This window comes from Motacilla alba, chromosome 15 (genome assembly GCF_015832195.1).
Source record: "Motacilla alba alba isolate MOTALB_02 chromosome 15, Motacilla_alba_V1.0_pri, whole genome shotgun sequence".
NCBI classification, from domain to species: Eukaryota; Metazoa; Chordata; class Aves; order Passeriformes; family Motacillidae; genus Motacilla; species Motacilla alba.
The window spans coordinates 5,412,434-5,430,425 of record NC_052030.1 but is presented as its reverse complement, the minus strand read 5'-3'; the positions used below and the strand labels follow the sequence as shown (position 1 = coordinate 5,430,425).

The window sequence follows — 17,992 nt, the reverse complement described above, 5'->3', positions numbered from 1 at the left end:
CTGAGTGTGACTGAAACAGCATGACAGTTTTTCAATCTGCTGGAAAAAAATGAGGCGAGAACTCTTGCAAATCTTGGGACAGGTAGCACAGTATGTACCAGATTCTCATAACAAGCAGTTTTATCAAGTGTATGCATTACCTTATGACAGTGTTATTTCTCATCTGTAAAGCTTCTTGCAGTCTTTCTGGGTCCCTTCTGTTCTGCTGTAAATGGTTTGGCTTTGCACTTGGTTCCAAGCCAACTGTATTTCCTTTTTTGCTTTACAGAGTACCCCAAGACTGCTTCAATCTGATTTGTTTCCAGATGAGGACATAAGGCTGGAAAATGCTTGACAACACCGGAGTGCTTTGTGACACTGGTGTGTAATTAGGCTGGGGTTTGCCAAGTGAATGAGTCTTGCTATAGCAACCTGCAGGTGCACCAGTCCAGTTTAATGGATCTGGAGCCATTATTGTGCACCATCTATTTCAGCAGGTGTCCAGCCCCCAGAGAGTTTGTCACTAGTCTAGCTTTCTCATTTTTCAATATTGTGTATTTTCTGTGGGCACCTTTCCCAAGGTAATGACAGATCCTGACTCATGTTTTACTAATACAACACTGCAAAATTCTTAGCCTAGATGTGTGTTTCAGTTTGTCTGGAGCCTTTGCAATATTTCAAAAAGGTAACAACATCCATCTATTTTCTTCCAAGCTAATATAAAGTTGACAGCTTTTAAGCTTAAGATTAATTTGAAGTACAGTCAGTGAAGTCCTGTCTTCTATGTGTCAAAATTTAAAAGTCCTGAGTCAAGTTCTGAGCTTATTCAGTTAGGCATTTCCTGTGTGGTTCAATGACTCAAGATTTTTTTTTTTTGTCTGTTGTTTTTAATTAAGATTGTAAAATTTGTTTGCCTAAAAATCTCCATTTCTCCTTTCCCCCCAGTGGTTATGAAAGGAAGGAATTACAAAGTCTTCTGGTATGTTGTTTTCCACAGCACTAAGTTCTCCAATATTATGCAGAGCACAAATTCCCCAAGCACTGGTTATCCAGATGGGGAGCTAGGAGTGAGTTTGGGTGGGAAACTCTGCTTAATAAATCTCTGAATTGCTCTCCTTTTGTAAGGTACTTTCTTTTTTCCACTTAGGGAAAAAAGAAAGCACTTAGGGGGTGGGGAAATGGCCTCATCAACTACTAATAGAGTTTGTCAACTGGAGTTGCTTTGTTGGGTAATACATCCTGCTGAGAGGGATTCACGACCATGGCAGGGTAGCAGAATGATAATCGGTACATGCTGCACATGGGCTTACTCTCTTCTGAGATGAGTCAGGCCCACGCAGATGTGAACATAACAGAGACTTCTTTGGTGCTTATGAGAGGCTCAGTCCTGGTAATCTCAGTGAATAATCTTGTGTAGCAACAGGAGCTCTTTCTGCATGTGTGCTCAAGTGGGAATCTTGTTCATTGTTTGGAATAGCATCATCTTGCTTATAATCACAGTAGCTCCTGCAGCACACACTTCAGAGCTGGGGAAATGTTGACTCAAATCTGCAGTATTTTCATTTCTTGAAGGCAGTTATATGTGGGATCTGTTTTGTATAAAGGAATTGTTTTGTCTCGATAGGGAACCTGAGAGAAAATGAGTTTTCCTATTTTATCATAAGACTGCAAGTGATGGGGATTAATAATGCATGTAAAGGTTTGTAGTAATTGATGAGTTGTAACAATTGTGATAATACATCTGTTAATTCAGTGAAATGAAGAGGTTCTTTGATCCCAGGATATATAATAGGAAGTTAAGTGCCCCATACTGACTGCTTATGGTCTCTGAAACCATGGTGTGCTGTCTAGTGCCAATTAAATAAAAGTAATAATAATAATTTTAGGGAGGGGCAAGGGAGGAATAAGTTGGAACTAAGTGTCGTCATGTAAGCATGTGTTTCTGAGGATCCAGAAAACTCTGTCTCCAATTGCTGTTTGTGTTTGAAAAAATAAATTGTGAAAGTTGCTTTCATTTTCAGTAGCTCTTTTAAATTCTGATTATTAGGGCCTGGAGAGGTGCCATGAGGCACACAGGCTGCAGTAGCACCTGACTAAGTATTTCACTAGTCTTTGTATGCCAACAGAAACAAGCACCAGCCACCAGCAGGGGAAATGAGTTCAGATTGTCACAGGGTTGTTTCCATGAAAATTCCTGAAGCTATAGCAGTAACATGGTGGGTTTGATGTTGCTCTTCTATGCTTGGACTATGCATTTCTTTGGAGATGCTCTTGACTATGTGAGCCTGGTCAAGTATTTATTTTCACATTTAATGGGATTTAAAACATCCTCTTGCAGCCACTGGTATTTCAGGGATTGTTTATCTTGTTTCACTGTTTCTCCTTCAGGCTTTCTGCTGACAAGTGGTGTTAGCAGCTTCTTGGAGGTCAGGTCCTTGCAGGAGATGGCTTGCAATCTGCATGTGATTAAATATGAATAATCCTTTCCCTGTTCAGCAAGGTAAGCATTGCTGAGAATCCCATTGAGTCTGATGTGAATTAAGCATGTGGTGTGGTTTTTTCTTGGACAGGATGAGGTTGTGCACTGGTCTTGGTGATTGGGGAATCTGTAAGAGCCAGTGTTTATTGTGAAGGTAATCATGGCCTCACAGCACAGGGCGTACGTGTCTGCAGGCAGATGTGAAAGCCATGATGATTTGATGGAAAGGTATGAGGAGTTGCAGAGGTTAATCAGAAATCCAAATGCATTTGTTTGTTTCCCGTGTTTGAAAGAATTTATCTTATCTTTACCATTCTAATAATACTAACCTGAACATGAGTAGCTGCTCTGCATTTGTGACCAGGACTATGACTGTTTCTTCCTTCCCTTCATATGGTAATTCCTCCCCCTCCTTTACTGCCATGTGTTAAAAGAAGGGGGCCTTAGACTTGGCATGAGACCAATCTATGCCTATTTTAACTCTGTTGTGAAACCACACACAGTTCTGATCTCACCTGGGGGTGAGTTTTGCAATGCAAGTATGTTTGCTTTTAACCCTGGCAGAATAAAGATGCTTCAGTTTCCCAAAGGGTTTTTCTGCCGGCGGTTCAGCCATGAAGCCAGGGCTGTGTAGCTGCAGAGTGAGCCTTAGGATGAGGCTGGCAGCTGCCAGATTGCTGAGTCTCGTTAAGCAAAAACCATGTCACAAAGCACACAGAGAGCAAGTCTGGACAGGAGCATGTTTTATGCATAGCTGGAGGTGACTTCTTGCACAAAATGTTTGCTCTTTTGAGTAATGTGGCTGCTCCAGGTGTAAGGGAGAGCACAGTTCTGGAGTACAGCTCCAGTGTTCCCTGGTTTCTGCGAAATCCTGGATGGAAATGAAAACAGTGTTGGTTTCTTTCCCTGCATCCTGTAAATACAGCTTTTAGACATAAACTAGAGCAGGACAGTCTTCCTCTGTCTGTAGATAAAGCAAAAAAAAATACCCTAGTGCAATTTGCACAGCCCAGTCATGGAGGAGCAATAGATAATACACCCACCCCCCCAAAAAAACCCCAACACAAACAAACAAAAACCAAACCAAAACAAAAACCAACCAAACAAATAATAAAAAAAAACCCACCCCCAAAAGCACCAACCAACCACAGCTGAGCCCGGAGTGTCACTGCACTCACAGCAGCCTTTTAATTTGAGAATGTTTTTGTTTCTCTTCCGCCTGCGCTGGGCGTTCACAGGCGCTTCCTACCCGGGAGTTCCTGGTCTCCTTTCCTCACTGAAACAGAAAGGATTCAAGCCAAGGGCCTGAAGTGAGCAAACTTCCCCCTTTCCCTTCCCTCGGACGGTCATCACCGCGCAGGAGCACGCTGTTGTATACGCTCGCTGACCGAGGGCTTTGGGGGCGGTTCAGAGCAAGTCCTGGCCTAAGCGTGCCCGGCGCTGCTGATGCTGTTCAGGAGAGGGAGCACTGCTGCCCGCGTCCCTCCAGCCGGGCCGGCATCTCTCCGTACCCACACGGAGGCTTTTCCCGTGGATTCCTGGGGGCGGGTTGAGCAGCCCCCATTCCCGCAGCACGAAGGTCGGGCTGGGCCACGCCGCCGCTCCGCTGCCGTTCAGCCGCTGCCCCGCACCCCGCGGAGCCGCTCCCCACGGGCCGCCCCCGCCCCGCCCCGCGAGGATGTGACGCCGCCGGGGCCGCCCCTCGCGGGCGCGGCTCTGAAATAGGGCTCGGCCGCCGCCGCCGGGCAGCCGGAGCCGCGGAGCAGCGCGGCCATGCCCGCCCCCGCCGCGCCCCGCAGCCTGGCGGCCGCCGCCCCCGCCGAGAAGGCCAAGCTCACGCACCCCGGCAAGGCCATCCTGGCAGGTAAGGGGCTCCCGGGGCTCTCCTGGGGACGGGGCTCGCCCCGTCGCTGCCAGCGTGGGCATCCGGCTGGGCGGAGGCTGTCGGGCCCGCCCCGGGGCGGTGGCGCTCCCGCAGGTGCTGCTCCATCTCGGGACTGCCGCCCCTCTCCCGCTGCCCGCCGAAGGCGACCCCGCTGGACCCCGCTGGGGTTTCCTTTCAGCCACAGCCAAGGAGCTCCCGCAGCTGCATCCCGAGCCTGGACGCTGGCTGCGGGCTCCCGCTATCCGCGGACACCCCAGCGTCTTGCCAGGCTCTTTCTGCACCCGCTGGTCCAGCCGGGAAGGTGCTGCTGGGCTCGGACATGACGCGGGGCGAGCGGCACTCGGGGGTTCAGCGGTGTTCAGCAGGAGGGAGCGGAGCTGATGGGAGAGGCTGGTGGCAGCAAGGGCCCCACATGCTCCCCCGAGGGTGTTGAGGGACGGGGCTGAAGCAGCAGCAGTCGGTTGTCCCTGCCCTATCTGCGTCCCACTGGCTGATAGAGCTGATACAGCTCCTCTAAAGGCTGCTTGGTCCCTCCTTTGTGCCTGAGCATCAGTCTCTTGGATCAGGGCGTGTTTTTCCGTCCGGTTCAGACCACTTCCATGGGATCAAAACAGTAACTGCACCGAGGGCAGCAGTAACTGCACAGTTAACGCTCTGCCTCGTGCTTGTGGCTGTTTCGAGCTCTGGAGCTGAATGGAGTCCAAGACAGTCGCAGGCTTGTTAAACTCCTTTGTAGCTGTTCATTAGCTCCCTGGTTTCTCCTGCCAGTCGCAGGACAATTCCCAAAGTGGAGATTAGCGTCTTTGTTTTGAAATGAGCCACCGCAGCCTCGACATGATTGGCATGTTTAGAGCTTTTGTGTTTTCCAGCCAATTCCCCCTCCTACGATTATGTCTTTGTTTGTCTGTCCAACTCCCTGCTCCCCTCCAAGGGCAAAGCCACAGCCTCCGGTAGCGGGACCGGGGAGCAGCGGGGCTGTGCCCGCACGGGGAGCGGAGCCGCGGCCGCTCCGGCTCTGCCCACCGGCCCTGCCCCCGCCCCGCCGGGCGCCTCTCTCGCAGCGCCGGTAGAACGGTCGGAGGTGGATGCGGCCGCTGGAGCATGCAAAGGGTGCTGAAGCCTCCCAGTGTCACGTCTCCGGGAAGGGACTTTGCCATCACTCGGCTGCCTGGCCGAAGGGCTGGGGCACAAGGAGGAGACAGCCTCCAACGAGAGGGTGACTTCTCACTCAAGTGAGCCCTTCCGTGAGACCATGCTCCTCAGGAGCTCTGTGCCCGTCTCTGCTGCCCCATCTCAAAATGGGTTGGTTTTTTTTCAGACCTCTTGACTTAAAGGTCTTTTAAATAGGATTTAATCAAATTATGGATGGGAAGGACAGGATGTTTCCATTTTGCCCACCCTTCCCAGTCTTTCCCAACTTGCTGTCCATGAAAGCATCAGGTTGTCACTGCCTGGACCTATGTACCAGGATACTTTCATAGGTCTTGTGTAGATCTGTAATCAGGATCATCAGCTTACCAGAATCAGCCTCCTGCGAGAGGGCTTGCAGCAGACTTGCAGAGGTAGAAGAAGGACCCTATTGACATGCTGGTCTTCTCCTCACAGGCTGTAATCAGCGTAATTGGTTAACGGGCAGAAGTCCAGCCAAGCCTCTGTGGCATCTAATTGTATTAGAGAACCATAGAAATGGGAGAAAGCTGCTGTTAACTCCCTGTGCCCTGGTCTGTTCAGCCCTCCAGCCCCTCACTGGGGGATGCAGTGTTGGTTGTGGCTGTCTCTGCTGACTTTAAGGGGTTTGCTGACGCTCTCAGAGTTTCTCATCCGACATCTGTCTGCACAACAGGGATGTGTGCTCCACGTTCTGGTGAGCTGGAGGCGTTAAGATGGAACATTCCTGCTGTGCTTCATCAGCCTGTGCTGGTAGAGTTAAATAAGCCATCATCCCTCCCTGAGTATGTATCCGCTCCCAGACCCTGTGGGTAATTGGGATCCTCTGCCAGGGAGGCACAGCTCCCTCAGCTGCCCAGACCTCAACAGGCTGGGGTTGGCTCTTTTCTGAAGAGATGCAAGTAAAGCTCTGTCTGCCAAGAGCTCTTCTCCTTCAATTGTCGCAACAGACAAAATGCAAGGTTAAAAATTAATTTGCTAATGGGCCCTCCTTTGTCCAAGCAGCTGTTGTGTGCCAAGGCAGCACTTCACCTTGCAGTGACAACACTGCTGGTGCTGGTGTGGCCACGTGTGGCCTGAGCACATGAAGGCAGCTCGGCCTCTTCTGCTGGATAACAACCTGTTAGCAGGTGGACCAGGAGCCCAGCTCTGTCTCCAGCCTCCCCCAGCCAGCCTTCCTGTTTAGTGCTGTGGTTTCCAAACAGCCCACCAGACTCCTGTCCCTCCCACCAGCATCCCGAAGGGCTGGGTGCTGCTGGTCTGCTATGCTCGCAGCACAGGGCCACGCTGCAGTGGGGAGCTTGAAATAAAGGGGTGAGACAGGAGTGCTGGTGGCAGAGCGGGTGCCAGAGTAATCAGTCACCTCTGGGAATCCTGAGAGTGCTCCTTCACGTGGGTTTTGCTCGTTTTGGTGCTGTTGGGTCAGCTCAAGTCAGCCTGCAATCTGGGCTATTTCCAGCCCAGCACAAATGGTCTTTGCCATTTGCAGGCAAAGCCTCGCACCCCTGCCCTCCTCTTGAGAACTTTGCTCCTGGTTATCAGTGTTCATTTGATGAAAGGCTTTGCCTGCCCTCGCCAGAGTTAAGTACAGCCTTATTCTGTTTCTTATTCTTATTCTAGCCAGCTTTGAAGCCTGGGGTCTGCTCCCTCCCACGGAGAAGCTCCCAGCTGCCTTGCTCTCTGCATGGTATCTCTGCTCACCCGGGGGCTGTTGCACAGTTGCTGTGTCTACCTACACCTAATCCTGCCTGGCCAGGGAGGCAGGATGCCTGGATGTTGTCCTACCAGTGCTGGATTTGGAAAGAGCTTACGGGGTTGTGGCTGCTACCCTGGTGTTGAGTACCACTGGCGAATAACAGTGATGTGCACCAGGGTCCTAGGGGGAGCATGAGCAGGGGAAGGGGACTGCAGGGAGAGAGTAGGGCATGAAGCAGGGTTCCAAAAGGGAACAAAGCAGTAATTGGAGCTTCAGTTTCCTCTTCTTTGTTAATCCTTGATATTATCTTTCTTAAGAAATGCTGTACCTGCAGAGGAGAGGAGTCAGGGACTGGGTGTGAAAGCTGAGACTTGCCTTTTGCGGAGCAGGTCTCCTTTCCCAAAAGTCCCAAGTCCATCTGGATTTCCAGGGTCGTTGCTCTCAGGAGAGGGTGTGAGGGAAGTTGTGTTGCTGTGAATGGCTGTGGTCCAGCACACTCCCTGGTTTTGAGATAGATGCCTAGGGCTCACAGCAGAGTAGAAGATATTTCTCCCTTCATGCTGAGTCGGGTGGAGGCCAAGCGCAGCCAGGGGGAAAGATTGGGAGCATGCAGGGAGCAAGTCCTGCCAGGTCTGCTGGCCCTCAGTGCATCACTTCTGGCTGTGGCTTCTCCCTACAGTTGCCTCCTGTGGCTATCATCTGTTTGGGGAGTGGGGCACAAGGACCATGCTAGCCTTGAGTGAGTCCCTGCCTGCCTGGGAGCCCTCACGGGCTGCAGTGGAAACCTATGAGCCCCAAGGCTCCTGGTGGTAGAAGGCTGTCAGCCCCAGGGCCAGGAAACCATATTGGCATGTCCCTTCAGTGTGAATGGATTCTGTAGGAGTTGGGGTTAACCCTGGGCTCTGAAATGTGAGTTTCTGAGGTTTTCACATGGCTGATGTTCTGCTTGATATTCTGCAGGCAACCATTTTCTCTGGGTTGATGTAAATGATCGGAAGGAGTCGTCCGTCTTCCGGAGACGATGAGCACCATGAGCTGACAGCTTGGGAATGTTGCAGCATCTCTCAGCTCTGGTGGTGCTGTGCGGTGCATGCCAATGCAGCCTCCCTGCTCCTGTTCGTGCCCTGAGGTCTCAGGTCATCTCTTGACAGCAGGGATTGTTTTTTTTGGCCATCTCTTCTCCCTCTCTGTGCTCCAGTGCTTGGTACAGCAGTCACTCGCCTGTGCTGGGGGCTGGGAGATCAGAGCCTGTCCCCAGGGAAGTCTCAATCCTGGCAGTGGCTGCTTCATCCAGCTATGGGGCTGTGCTGGGGGTGTCATGCAACAGCGCAGGGCTCTGACATCGGCTCCCTGTTGCATATCTTAAGAGAGTTTTTGACACTTGAAAAGTCGATGTCTGAAGCGGTGGGATGGCCAGGAGGCAGCTCATGGTGACAAACCTGAGGCCTTGAGGTGTGCAGGGCAATGGGGAGATGGTGACTTGAGCAGGACAAAGAACCTGGCAGTCCTCAAATGTGGAATCAGCCCCAAAGGCAGAGGATGCTTTGACTGTGAGCATAGGAAAATGGCTTCTGCCATCATACTCACAGCTGAGAAGTTTAAATTGTAGTAATGATTAATTGTCCTATTGAGAAGTAAATGCAAAGAGGTGATGAATGAGTGAGTTGTGAAACGACAGCCTGTTCAAACAGGACAGTTCCAGTAAGATTCAGGACAAATGGTTTCATCCCATCCGTAGCATTATCTGCAGCACTGTTTGCACGGGGCTGTTTACCCACAGTGGCGCAGGGTACAGAGGGGCACCTCTCATGTTTGCCATTCTGTTTCTTTGGGGGGCTCAGATTGTCGCCAGCCTGACTGTAGCACGCTCCCATGACCAAAACAGCTGTGAATGTCTGCTTACTGCTGGGCATGCTGAACCCCTGTGCTCCCCGCTGGCCTTGCCCCTAACCCCAGCATGGGGACAGACACCCTCTGAGCCTGCTGACCTGTTGCAGGACGTGTTTTTTTCCCTTCTAACCAAAACACAGGTAAACTTCTGGCAGTCTGGTTTGGGGAGGCAGCCTTCCCCATCTCAGCACTGAGTCAGACTTTTGAAGGCAGAGCTGCCCCCGTGGTGGTTTCCCGCGAGGATGTGGCTGTGCATGGGTGGTGAAGGATTGTCCGTGGCTGGAGGAGGTGCCCGGGTGAGGACGACAGTGCTGGAGCTCTGCCGAGAGCCGGCTGTCCTGGAGAGCTGCAGCCCCAGCGAGGCGCCTGCCTGCTCCTGAGCCCCCAGTTTCCCAAGATGGCCTGTGGTGGGAAGCGCCGGGAGGGTGGAGCTGTTAAACCCGTTTCACCGCTGCAGGCAGGCAGGGCAGGATTGCTCCACGGCAATGGATGGGTGAAGAGCAGCCTGGATGGCTGCCAGGGGGGGTTGGTCCCTGGGTGAGGGGAGCAGGAGGCGGTCTGGGCTGCAGAGACCTGTCACAAGCTGCTGGTGGGTATTTCTGCCTTCCTGGTTCGTAGCCTGATGGTCTTTGGTTCTTGGGGTTTTTTCTTCCTTATTTCCCCAGCTCCAAAAGCTATGTTTGCTAATTAAAAGGGCACCAAGTCCCCTTGTGAGAGTGCTGAAACTGTAAGCACAGCATCCAGGAGTTGGGCAGGATTGCACCCTGTGCCCATAGCGTGTGGTCCGTGTCACCCGTGTCAGCTGCTCAGCTCACCCCATCCACCTCCATCTTCTGCACGTGGGCTGGGAGCCCCCAAAATGGGGAACTCAGGGCTCAGCCTGCACTGAGAGCCTGTTTGTGCCTTCCCACCATCTTCAGCCACCCAGCTAACAGAAGGAGAAGCTCCAGACATGGGTCTTGGGAGAGCTCTGCTGCTTTGCTTCCAGACCCTTAGGAATAATTTCCTCTGGCCTGAAAGGATCCTAACAAATCTGAAGTTAAAAGGTGCTTTTTATATGGAAATCAGGTGCTGGTATGTCAGCATGTGAAATTACTCTTAAAATGGAGAGACTGAAATTACTCCCCAGGTGCTCACTTCTCATCAGAGCTGCACAGAGACCTGCTGCTCCATCACTCTGCAGGAGCAGGATACTTCTGCAGGCACAGCCACTTGCAGGAGTGGCAGAGGGGCCAGTGCCACGCCCTGTCCCTCTGTGGCTCCCAGACAGGGCTTGCCTCTGGATAGGAGTTTGCAGAGGGTGACAGTGCCAGTCCTGGCTGTGCAGCCTTGGTTTGTGTCAGTCCTGGGGCTCTGCTTGTCTTCCCCATCGCAGCTGCATCCTCCACCTTCGGCGCTGCCCTGGGTCTGGAGCTGGGGTCCCTGGGTCAGGCTGGTCAGTGGTGTCCCAGAAGCTGCTCATGGAGGGCGTGTGGAGCTGAACCTGCGTGTGCTGATGCCCTCACGTGTTGTGTGAGCATTGCAGGGGCAGCACCCTCTCACTGTCCCTAGAAAACCCTCTTTTCCCTCCTGCCAGCTCTCCCCAGCCGTGCCCAAGGGCTGCAGGCGTGTCCTCGAAGGACAGCCTCCTGTGGCCTCTCCGCCAGGGAAAGCTAAACTTTTTCTGGGAAAACTCTGCCAGGGTATTTTTCCCTTCTCTCCCTTCCCGCTGAGCCGGCAATGTCAGGATAGCTGGCAGCTGAAGCACTTGCAGGCTTGCTGCAGGCTGGGAGCCATTCGTGGTGCTGGGAGTGGGGTCCCCCTGCCGGGGGCACCTTCCCTGGGGCCGGGCAGAGCGACCTTCCCTGAAGGACGTTCCCTGTCCTCTGGCTCCGCTGCATCCAGCGAGCAGCCTGAGCCTTGGCCGGCATCTCAGCTGCCCCGCTGCTCTTTCACCTCCTAAGTGCTGCTGTTCCTGCTGACTCCGTGGTGTTGCAAGAGCTGGAGCTGCTGTGTAAAGTCCGGGTAAACAGGTTGCAAAGTCCCTGCAGCTCTGGAGAGGAAGGGGATTGGACAAAGCTGCTGCTTGTGGGCAGTGGGGTGATTTATTTGCATACAATGAGCTTTCTGCTGGGGTAAAACTGTGTGGGGAGAGGAGATGACAGCAGAGCAGGACCTCTGTTGGGTCTCGCTTCCAGGGGGCTGCAGGGCAGGTGGCCTGTGCCATCCTGTCTCTCTTTGGGCAAAAGAAAATGGATTAAAATTGCCACAAGTCACGGAGTGCATCCAGAGTCCCTGCTCTCTGTGCACTTTCCCATGGGATTTTAGGCCAGAACAACACTGGGGAACAGGGATGGGACCTGGCAGCATAGGTGCCCTGTTCCTTCATCCTTGGCTAGGGCAACCTCATTGCCCCAGAGGCTGCCAGTTCCCAGGAACAATGTGCTGTTCCTTTGCTGGGCTCCTGTGGCTGGCTTTGCCCGTGGGATGCTGAGCAGAGCCTCTGCCTCCCCTGCATGCAAGTGTGCCTGCTGAGGCTGTGAGCAGGTTGCAGGAGGTGCAGCGTCTCTCCCTGTAGCATTTGGTGTGGCTGCCATGAGCTGAGGTGCTGGTTGCCCCTGAACCGCTGCTTGTCTTGGGTGCTTCCCTGGTGTCTGGCTTCTGGGTGTGCTGGGGGAGGAGCTGGTGCTGGCAGACCAAGAGAGAACAAATATTTATGGTGCTTAAAACATCCAGCACTTCAATTCTGCAGTGTGGGAGGGAGGGAAGTGGCCTTGGCAGCACTCGGGGTGTTCGTGTGGCTGTGGTGGCGCAAGGCCGGTGGCATGGTGGTGTGTGGAGAGGTGCCAGCTGGTGCTCAGCTTTTTGGGGACTGTTGCACCCAGCTGGAGGACATTGCTCCTTATCGAGCTGCTCTCTGGGGCCTGCCAGCTGCTCCTGCAGGAACTGTTTGTCTTTGCAGGAGAAATGAGTGTTCAGCCAGCCCCCCTGCCATGGGACCGGCAGCATCTGCCACTCTGACGGACTCGCCAAGGGCAGGAGAGGGTTGAGGGGGCAGCAGGGGTGTGCTAGGGACCCTGAGGATGGTGGCTGTCCTCCTGTGATACTCCAGGGGAGCTGCTGGCTGGCTGCAGTGCCGTGAGCTGGCCCTGTGTTTCCTCCCATGCCCCCAGAGCAGCGGGTGCCGCGGAGGCGTCAGGGCTGGCAGCGGTCACCCAGCACCGCCTTCCGAGAAGCGCCTGCCGGGGCTGGGCTGGGCTGGGCAGCTCCAGTCCCCTCAGGAGCACAGTGGAAAACAAGGAGCCTTTGTTTGCTGTGGCAGAGCTGGGCTGGCCTCACGCCCCGTCCCCACGGGGCCGGGATGCTGCCCAGCTGGGCTGGCGTGTCCTGCCTCGGGTACTCAGTATAAGGTGTCCCCATCCCTGCCGTGCCCGTGGAGGAGTGCGACGCTCTGTGAGCACGAAGCTGAGCTTTGCAGTGCCCCAGCTGAGGGGCACTTGAGGCTGGACTGGCTTCTTGGCTCCCTGGGTAAGAGGTGCAGCCTGGTGCTTTTTGTGCCTGGGGGAAAAAAAACCAGCATAAGGCTGTTTTAAGATGGGCGCTGCTCCACTGCTGGAAGGGATGTGGGGAGGCTGCTTTTCCCTTCCCTCTAGAAGGACTGGGCTGAGAGAAGGCAGCAGTGCTCCCGAGGATGCTAGTTGCCAGTGGCACCGACAGAGGAGAGCTGGCAACACCAGAGAGATCTCTTGCATGTGTGGAGGCCACACAGAAGAAATACAACTTTGCGAGAAAGTCTGCTGATCCAAGGAGTTGGTGCTGCCTGCTGTTGTCACAGGGAGCAACCGTGGGACGTGGTGTCCCCTATCAGCATCCCTTCGTGGGGGTACCTTGGGGGGTGCTGATAAGCAGAACTGTGCCATGTGGCACCAGCCTGTGCTTCACTGCAGAGCAGGATAACAACCACTGCACCCGGTCCCAGCCTCTCCTACAGAGGCAGTGTGTTCCCTGCTGGGGTGTCCCCTGGGCCATGGTGGGCCTCCAAACCTGGCAGTGGGGGCCACGGGCCTGCTGAGTCACGCCAAGGACATGGCCAGGCTGGAGGAACCACTGGAGGCTGTACAGGAGACTGGGAGCCCCAGCTGGGACCTGACCACACGCTGTGCCCCAGCCTGTGGGCTGGAGCACGATTCACCTTCCCTGGGCAAGGAGCAGGGAGATCCTTGGGGCACTCAGGGTGGCATTGCCCCCAGTGGCAGCGCGCTGTGCCCTGTCCTGCGCGGAGCAGGGCTGGCCCTGTGAGACCTGAGGGAGCTCAGCCCTGTGCTTCCTCCTGGTGCCGGCGGCACAAAGGGCTCCTGCTGCTCGGCGGGACCTGGCCACACTTTGATGCTGTGTGGTCTATCGTGGCCGGATGGGCTGAGCCCAGCCCCCCCAGCACACTTGGGTCCAGCTGCAAGGGCTCCAGCCATGCTGAGGGGAGCCACAGAGCTGAGAGCCAGAATCCCTCGCTGCCCAGGCCATTAGGAAAGGCTGCAGCTGGTGTAATCAGTGCCCAGCAGCCGCCGCTGCGGGAGCCCAGGGCAGCCAGACAGGCTTGATGATAATTGTGCTTCCTGCCGGCACAGCCAGGGCTGCAGATGGGCTCCTGCTGGTGTGGGCAGTGGTGCTGGGCCTGCCGCGGCACCTCTGGGTTTGTACATCCAGTGCTGACAGCTCACCTGGAGGTGTGAAGCTCCAGAGAGGGAGAGGTGCCTTTGAGGGGCAGGACACCAAATAGGCAGCCATGGTTGGGTGCTTTGCCCTGTTTTCCCACCCCTTTGCCCTGTCTCCTTGACAGCTCTTGCCATGGCAGGCCAGTGATGCCCATTCAAGGCACCAGGTTGGCACAAGGCCCTGCTGCTGCGTAGAGTCCTCAGGGTTTAAGGTGGGGACAGGGATATTGTGTCCCAGCCCAGACCTGGCTGCCAGAGGTCCCAGGCTCAGCTATCATGGAGCTGGGAGCAGCCATGTGGCAGTGAACGGGCACTATGCTGCTCCTGCCTCAGTGTCCCTTCCTCTCCCGTGCAGGTGGCCTGGCTGGAGGGATCGAGATCTGCATCACGTTCCCCACCGAGTATGTGAAGACGCAGCTGCAGCTGGATGAGAAGGCAAACCCTCCCCGCTACAAGGGCATTGGTGAGCAGCCCCTCTCTGGGTTTGGGGCTCCTGGGGAGCCTGGCTGGTGTTGGGGGTTTTGGCAGGGCGGTGGTAGGTGGTCGTCGGCGTGGCGGGTGACAGCGGCACTGCTGTGCTCTGCCGCAGGGGACTGTGTGAAGCAGACTGTCCGTGACCATGGCATCCGGGGGCTGTACCGGGGGCTCAGCTCGCTGTTGTACGGCTCCATCCCCAAGGCTGCCGTCAGGTACGTGCCCCCATGGCAAGGGGTGAGTGGGGGGGACCCCCAACAGCAGCAAACAAGGGGTCGGCTTTGCCCTTGGTGTCTCCGTTGGTGTTTTACCAAAGCCATGTGGTCTCCCGGGCAGGGAGGGTCCTCTCACAGGGTGTGCAGCTGCTCCTGGACCCGGAGCAGGGGGGTGCAGACCCCTGTCTGGGTGCCCAGGGGTTGGCACAGTGGCTCCTTTGCAGGTTCGGGATGTTCGAGTTCCTCAGCAACCAGATGAGAGACGAGCAAGGGCGGCTGGACAGCACGCGGGGCCTCATCTGCGGGTTAGGGGCTGGTGTGGCTGAGGCTGTGGCCGTGGTCTGCCCCATGGAGACTGTGAAGGTGGGTGGGTGTGGCTGCCACTGTCCCCTGCCTTGGCACCCCTTGCTGGCCTGGGCTGGGAGGGGGCAAAACCCAGGGATGCCCAACTTTTGGGGACCTGAGGGCTGCATGCATCTGCCCAAGACAGTTTTGTAGGGGTGGATCTGATGCTGGAAAGCCCTGTGGAGGTCAAGTCAGGTGGCCCTGGCCCCTTCCCCACTCCAGGGAGGAGCCCCACACCCCGGAGCCGTCTTGTCATTAATTTTATGAGTGTAAGCCCCACATGGCTGCTTGCAGCAGCAGTTTCCCATGTTTTCCTCTGCAAAATGCACTGCTGGCCATGGGCACAGGCTTCCCCCATGATCTCTCCCAGAGCTGCCTGGCTGCGTGGGTTGGCTCTGGTCTTGGGACTGTCCCTGAAACAAAGCAGGAGGTGTCTGCCAGCCTTTGGGGCCATCACATCTGCATTACTTCAGCCAGGACAAGCACATCATCTCCTTGTAGGTGAAGTTTATCCATGACCAGACCTCTCCCAACCCCAAATACCGTGGTTTCTTCCATGGCGTCCGGGAGATCGTTCGGGAACAGGGTGAGTCCCAGGAAAGTGGCACCCTGACTCCCTGAGTACTGCCATGCTATGGGGATGGGGTGAGAGGTGGTGGATGGGCACAGCCTGGGACAGGTGGCCTGGGGAGAATTTTCTTTGCCACTTGAGGCTGGTTTCCCCTCCAACACCCTCTTCTTGCAGGACTGAAGGGGACCTACCAGGGCTTAACTGCAACTGTCCTCAAGCAAGGATCAAACCAGGCCATCCGCTTCTTCGTCATGACCTCCCTCAGGAACTGGTACAAAGGTATGGTGCCCTTGGTCTCCCAGGCCACCCTGGCTGTGCCTCTGGCTCCCCAGCCACCCTTGGGAGCTGGGATGGTTTTTCCTTCCACACACCCCCTAGTTCTCATGGCTCAGTCACTTGGAACGGAGGGAAATGAATACTGGGGTGGGGTGGCACTAGCTTGTGGGGCTGACGGGTCCTAGTGCTGGAGCATCACTTTCACACCCACCCTGAACCCCACAGTGCGGTGTGGGCTCTGTGGGGCAGGTGCTGCTGGACAGCTCAGTACTACCCCCTGACCACAAGCCGCCAGACCTGGGACCTTCCTTGTGGGCTCCCTCAGAAATGCACGCGGGAATCCCACCACCACTCTGCCCTGACCCTCTCTTCTTTCCCAGGGGACAATCCCAACAAGGTCATGAACCCCTTTGTAACAGGGGTTTTTGGAGCCCTTGCTGGAGCTGCGAGTGTCTTCGGCAACACCCCCTTGGATGTGGTGAAGACCAGGATGCAGGTAATGTGCCAGGGCCTGGTTTGGGACTGCTCTGCCTGCAGCAGGCTGGGGGCACCCACTGCCTGGGAGCTGCAGTCCCTGGGGCAGGCACACAATGCCCGCTAGGTTTGCTTTGTGAGATGTCTGGGATTGCTCCTGAGCCATGGGGAGGGTTTGCACGGAGGCGGGGACATCCCTGTGGGATCTGTTGTCCTGCAGCAGTGGAGAGAGATCAGTTCCTCATGGCACATCCCCAGCTCTCTGCCTTGCCCCCGAAATCCCCCAGATGCATCCCTGGCTCAGGCCTCTGATCCAGCTTTTCCCTTCCCACAGGGGCTGGAAGCGCACAAGTACAAGAACACCTGGGACTGCGCCTACCAGATCATGAAACACGAAGGGCCCCTGGCGTAAGCTCTGCTGTGGGGGTGGCTGGGGGGGAGGATGGGCAGGGGAAGGAGCTGTGAGGGGACCCAGCCCCACGGCCCCCCTCTCTATTCCTGGCAGGTTTTACAAGGGTACAGTGCCTCGCTTGGGCCGTGTGTGTCTTGATGTGGCCATTGTCTTCATCATCTACGATGAGGTGGTCAAATTCCTCAACAAGGTGTGGAAAACGGACTGAGGGGCCGGGCCAGGCAGCCCCCACCTCCTGTGCCCCGCAGGGCTTCAGCTGGAGAGCAGAGACCAAACCCACACCCACCTGTGGCACTGCTGGGGCCAGGTCTGCCCTGCACACCCTAAACCTGGCCCCCTTTATCTTTAGGAACAGGCTCTGGAGCAGGTTAAATTACTAGTTGAGTGCTGAAAGGAGCAGGGAGGGAGCTGCATCCCACTGTCCTAACCCCCAGCATCCCAGTCATGCCCACCCCAATCTCCTGGTGACACTTTCCCCCAGCCCCACGTCAGCTATGTGTACTGGTTAACCAGGCTGAGATGTCCCTTGGACAGTGGCCTTGGGGCTCCCAGCAGCCAGGATCTCTTGACTGCCTTGGGAGCAGCTCTTTTATGGGTGCTGAGAGCCCCCTTGAGCCATGTGGGTGCAATGCCAAACTGTACATCACAAGCTGACAATGGGCCTGATACCATGGCAGGGTCACAGCAGCTCTTGGAGGGGGCCCAGCAGCCTTGCACCCCCTGAGATGGGAGAGCAGTGACCCCCTGGTGTGACCCCAAGCTCCCTCCTCCCTCCCTGCCAGCACCAAGACCACCGGCGTGCAACATCCCATCCCATTCCCGGGGATCCTGCTCAGCCCCGGGCTGCTGAGCAGCAGTTGCCCAAAATTGCACATACAGCCAGGCCTTTAGTTCTGCTCATTGTGGGCTGGGGTTGGGGTGAGCCGGGTGCCCCCTCACCTGCCGTTTACAGCCGAGATGTGCATGCGAGCCGGGGCCGGAGGTGCAGCCCCAGGCCGCAGGCTTGGTCCCTCGGCCAGGGGTGCAAACCCCTTTCTTCTGCCACATTCCCCGCATCTGCCCTCCCGCCGCGTTTCTGTGGTGCCGTAGGTGATCCCGTAGCTTTTGGAGCTTTAGAGCTTCACGCTGACTCACTAACACCCATGGCCGTGGGGCTGGAGCCCAGCCCTGCCCACGCCAGGCTGGCCCCACTGGATTTGTGCCAAATTTCTCCCTGAGGGAGCTGGGGGTGCAAGAGCCAGGGCTCAACCCATCCCTCCTCCCTCTTGTAGCCAGCGATGAGCTCAGCCTTAACACTGGAGGGTGAAGGAGGAAAGCCTGGGCACGGTTTACCTGCGGCTTTTGGCTCTGAAGCCAGTGAGGGTTGCATTATTTTTTTTTATTGTTATTCCGTTTTACATTCGCAATTTGAATAAAATCAGTCTGGCTTTAGCAGCTG

General features: G+C 55.6%; 1 protein-coding gene and 1 long non-coding RNA gene across 4 annotated transcripts; one reads left to right on the top strand and one right to left on the bottom strand.

Annotated features, from left to right (window-relative positions):
- Positions 1-3,180: 3,180 nt before the first annotated feature.
- LOC119707330 lies at positions 3,181-4,007 on the bottom strand. Of its 2 annotated transcripts, none has more exons than XR_005258748.1 (2): positions 3,601-4,007; positions 3,181-3,329 (listed from the first exon to the last, which is right to left on the bottom strand). It is a non-coding gene; the product is annotated as an uncharacterized LOC119707330 (long non-coding RNA). The 2 variants fall into 2 exon arrangements; XR_005258747.1 differs by having other exon boundaries at positions 3,637-4,007.
- A 137-nt stretch (positions 4,008-4,144) lies between these two features.
- Positions 4,145-17,990, top strand: SLC25A1 (solute carrier family 25 member 1). Of its 2 annotated transcripts, XM_038152098.1 has the most exons (9): positions 4,145-4,322; positions 14,143-14,250; positions 14,377-14,476; positions 14,701-14,839; positions 15,323-15,407; positions 15,567-15,671; positions 16,049-16,164; positions 16,477-16,550; positions 16,648-17,990. In XM_038152098.1, exons 1-9 carry the CDS (start codon positions 4,232-4,234, stop codon positions 16,760-16,762), a joined length of 933 nt encoding a protein of 310 aa, XP_038008026.1. In that variant the 5' UTR covers positions 4,145-4,231; the 3' UTR covers positions 16,763-17,990. The 2 variants fall into 2 exon arrangements, with proteins under 2 accessions (XP_038008026.1, XP_038008027.1); XM_038152099.1 differs by lacking the exons at positions 4,145-4,322; positions 14,377-14,476.
- The last annotated feature ends 2 nt before the right edge of the window (positions 17,991-17,992 follow it).

Coding starts and splice junctions, on each gene's coding strand:
- SLC25A1 (XM_038152098.1), top strand. CDS start 4,232: ATGCCCGCCCCCGCCGCGCCCCGCAGCCTGGCGGCCGCCGCCCCCGCC. Junction 14,251..14,376: donor TCCCCGCTACAAGGGCATTG/GTGAGCAGCCCC, acceptor GCTCTGCCGCAG/GGGACTGTGTGAAGCAGACT. Junction 16,165..16,476: donor TGGTGAAGACCAGGATGCAG/GTAATGTGCCAG, acceptor CCCTTCCCACAG/GGGCTGGAAGCGCACAAGTA.